At 45.9% G+C, this 4397-nt stretch overlaps 1 protein-coding gene across 1 annotated transcript in view; it reads left to right on the top strand.

The window, feature by feature from the left end:
- LOC116888008 (fibronectin type III domain containing protein 3C1-like) overlaps positions 1 to 4194 on the top strand; it is a 31380-nt gene extending 27186 nt beyond the window's left edge. The window contains 1 exon segment of the mRNA XM_032889426.1: positions 4039 to 4194. Coding sequence (XP_032745317.1) covers positions 4039 to 4194 — 156 coding nt within the window.
- The last annotated feature ends 203 nt before the right edge of the window (positions 4195 to 4397 follow it).

Raw genomic sequence — 4397 nt, 5'->3', positions numbered from 1 at the left:
TCTCCCCCCTCCTTCATATTTCACAAAGGTCACTCCCTACCTGAAAGTTTTCAGCTGTAATGCTTCATCCCAATAAACGGTGACCTTGACAACAGAATTCTTGCTTGGTCTTCACCTCATTTTGCCCACAGGTAGAAGGCCCTTCGGGACCCTGAATAACTGGGTCTCGCTGGCGGGGACAGATTATCTTACGTAGGAGGCCTGTGGGGGTAAACTTTGTTGCAAAAAGGATCAGATATAGTGTCTGAGGGGCAGAATCAATTTATGAATTGTTGGCTGATAGCCTGTTCAACCTTTAGTAGGGACTTTTCAGCCTCGGGAGTTAGAAGCCTAATGGAATTAGGATCAGGGCTACACCTCAGAATTGCAAATAGAGGTTTTAAATCACCAGTGGTTAGCTTAAGGTAAGGTCTAAGCCAATTAATATCACCCAAAAGTTTTTGAAAATCATTTAAGCTATGTAGCTGCAATCTTCTAATTGTTAGCTTTTGAGAATAAATGGATAGGTTCTAATTGGAATCCAAGGAACAAAAAGGGATATTGTGTCTGAATTTTTTTCAGGGGCAATGGTGAAACCCCGTTTTTGTAAGGCCAAAACAATAATTTGGGTTAGTTTTTTAGTTTCCTGTTAAACAAGCGGAGGAAATCAAAATATCATCTATGTAATGGATGATTTAAGCGGAGGGGAAACGCAGCCTTATTGGATCTATAGTTTGGGCCACATATCTTTGACACAGGGTGGGGCTATTAGCCATCCCCTGTGGTAAAAGGCCACTGAAAGGGGGATTAGGGGCCCACATGGTTAATGACAGGATAGAAAAGGCAAAGCGTAAGGCACAATCCTCCCATGAAGGGGAATAGAAAAGAAACAATCTTTTTTATATTAATAACTATTTTATAAAAAGTCTCTAGAATAGCTATTGGAGAAGGCAAACAGGTTGTAGGCCCCCATAGGGACCATAGTTTTTTAACCGCCTCAAGGTCTTGTAACAATCTCCAAGAACCTTTTTTTTCTTTTTTTATGACAAAATAGGGGGTGTTCCATGAAGTGGACTGTCAAGGTGCCCTTGTAATAATTGTTCTGGCACCAACTGTAGGACCGCTTGAACCTTTTTGAGTCATGGACCACTGATCGATCCAGACTGGATCATTTGACTTCCAAGATATTTAATCAGCCTGGAGTGCAGGAGGAACAGCGGTCTCTATGAAAAAAGGTCTGCTCCTAAACCTCCTCTATCTGTTTTGGGCATGGGAGTCAAGGGTTCTGTGATTCCCTGTTCATTTCTACCTAATCCTTTTCCAGGGAGAAATCCTATCCTTAACATTTGGTTAGTAATGACCTCATTGGGACTACACGTCATCGCCCCCATCTGGGAAAGAATATCCCTTCCCCAGAGGTTAACAGGGAGTCCAGAAACTACAAACGGCCTAACTGTGCCTGTATTATTCTCTTCATCTTTCCAGATCAGGAGCTTTGAGCTTTGGAGTTTATCCTGTGTTTGACCTATCCCTTTTAAATGTGTGGCGGTAGTCTTAAGGGGCCAGGTTGAGGGCCAGTGTCTAGAGGAGAGCACTGTTTGCCATAGAGCCAAAGAGACATCATGGGTCTTTCATCAGTTAATTTTTGAACCCAATAAACATCTGAAGAACCAGGGAAGGAAGAACCACGACCTTTTTCTTTATGAAGGAACTGCCCCATGAAGGGAAGCGGTAAGGCTTGTGCAATGCGTTGTCCAGCTCTAAGCGTTAAGGGGCCCTACGTGGCAGTGGCTAGAAATTTAATCTCCCCAGAATAATCAGCATCTATTACAGAGGGAAGGATGACAAGTCCTTGAAGAGCACTTGAGGCTCGCCCAATTATTAGGAAAAACATGCCAGGCAGCAGGGGCCCAAACTTTCCAGATTCTATGATAATAGTCCCTTCCTCAGGGTTATAATCCTGGTGGTGGTGGAGGAACACAGGTCCACTCCTGTGCTTCCTGCTGCTGCGTGCCTCGGTATGGGGGTTGCAGGAGCTTGATGTTGCACTTGGGGGGCGGTGGTCACCTGTGGATAGGGGCCCATTGTGGCTCCCCCCCTCATTTCCCCTGGACCCAGGGAGGGTTTGCCCATTAGCGCCAGTCTTAGACCGACATTCCCTGGACCCAGTGACGGCCTCTGCAGCAGCGCGGATAAACCCCCGGGGCAGGGCCATCCAGCAGGGTTTGGGGACTGGCTAGGTTTTTGGGTGTTGCATTCTCAGCAAAAATGACCGGTTGTCCACATTTGAAACATGTTTTGCCTCTAGGGTGACCAGAATCTCCAGTTTTTGGAACACAGCCCAACTGCTAGCTGATAGATTTAAATACTTGGCAGAAAAAGAGCCGACATCTTTTGCAAAGTTTAATCATGCCTGGGATATCAAGGTCTTTGGTTTTGTTTCAAGGGCGCTTGCCCACTGGGTTGGGGCATGTTCTAGCAGTTTCGTCTAATTTATAGCCATTCACTTTCATTTTGACCCAGGATTTTTTCAGCTGCTTGTAGTCTCCCTACAAATTGAGCGTAGGGCTCTTGTGCTCCCTGGATTATTTTGGTTAAGGGGGTGGGTGAGCGCCCCTGTAGCGGAGACTGCTCTCCAATCGGACAAAGTCGCCTGCGCGTTTGTGCGAGCACACCCGGAGACAGCCCCAGCTGTTTTTCCTCGGAGGAGAATGAGCCCCTCCCACATAGTTTTACTTAGAGGAAGATTTCTGTTTCTAGCAGCAAGGCTCTCTGCTCTAACTATAAATTCAGATTTCCAAGTCAAATATTGTCTTCTAGTGAGGACAGATTATACCACCTTGGTCCATTCACTAGGGGTCAAATACCCAGACCCCACAAGTCCTTCTAGGATAGCCAAGATAAAAGGGGCATTCATACCATAATTTTTAACAGCGGAATGTAATTCCTTTATGTGTTTGAGATTAAGTTTCTTGTATACAGGACACGAGGTCCCACCCTCATTCTGATCAGGGCTTTCTCCTCTGAATCTGAGGGTCCCTCCCTCATAATCATTTTTTCTTCTTCACTTTCTTGTTCATTATGGTCACTATTAGTAGGTCCCATCCCTGGCCAACATAGTACTGTTAACCCAGATCATCCCTGGCTTGTTCCTGCCCTTGTCATAACTGGGAAATCTACCGCCTTAGCTGGCCCTTTTTGGGTCTGTCCCTTAGTCATGGTCTCTTGTGGGGAAATTATGGATTTTCAATGGGCATCCCCACCCTGCTGTAGGTAAGATCTGTTTCTTTTAAAGCTTGAAGTGCAGTCTAGTCCCCTCCAATCATCATTGCAGAGGTGCAGGTGGGCTGACGACATAGGGGGTAGATAGGGAGGCAGACAGGGCCAGACCTCCTAATGAAGAAGATCCGAGTCCTCTGGCCCGGGACCATATCTTTCTTTTTCATATTTGGCAGCTTCCTCCTCTAATTCCTTACACTGCAGCTTCCTCTCTAATTCGCCTCAGAGGCGGATCTAGACCTGACCCAGAGCATTTGTTTTCCCAGAAAATTTTTAAGAGAAGGATAATGGTTTTGAATTTCTGGACATCTTGGGGTCTTCTAGAGAGTGTAAGGCTTTGGATGAGGAATGTCCCTCATCCCCAGGCATATCAATAACAATGGAAGGGCAAGGAGAATTCGGCTTCCTGTTTTCTTTTTCACTGTTATGTGACACCAGCCGCGAGGCTTGTAAGAAGTGCTCTATGACAGCCAAGAGGCGGGCACTCTTGCCTCCTTCCTCAGCATCTATTATAATGTCTGTAATGATACCCCAGTAATTGAAAAAAGCCGCAGACACTGGGTTGCCGGCTTTCAAAAGCTTATTAAACTCCTGACCAACCTTATTCCAAGTAAGGGGGTGAATATCAGGGCCTCTTAAAATTAACCAAGGACATTTTTCATCTACGAAACAAAAAAAAATTGATTAAATTCTTTTTCTTAACTCTTATTCCTCTCTCCCTGAGTAAACGCTTGATTTCTCTTATGAAACAAGCTTCCTTAGACAATGTCTTCCCCATAGCAATGGGACGACACTTATTCGACTGGTCTTACCTCCCTCTCCAGCGATGCACGAGCGATGCAGCCTAAAGAGTCCTCAATCTCTCAGCAGATCTCCTGTCTCCGTCGTCCTGTAGTTGGCCGTACTTCGGGGTCCCTGTGTTCGGGCACCACTTGACCGGTCCAGCAGGTTCAGTTATTCAGGCTTCCGAAGGGGTGTTACCCTTGGGCCAAAGGGGGGTGAGAGAAGAAGGAGACCAAGCAAGATTCTATTGTCAAGATCTCGTTTATTGGGATGAACGTTACAGCTTTTAAGGCTTTCAGGTAGGTACCTTTGTGAAACACGAAGGATGGAGGGTGAGATGAGGGTATAGGCAGTGG

This window comes from Rattus rattus, chromosome X (assembly GCF_011064425.1).
Source record: "Rattus rattus isolate New Zealand chromosome X, Rrattus_CSIRO_v1, whole genome shotgun sequence".
Taxonomy (NCBI): Eukaryota; Metazoa; Chordata; class Mammalia; order Rodentia; family Muridae; genus Rattus; species Rattus rattus.
The sequence above is the reverse complement of the archived record's forward strand: the minus strand, read 5'-3'. Positions and strand labels throughout refer to the sequence as shown.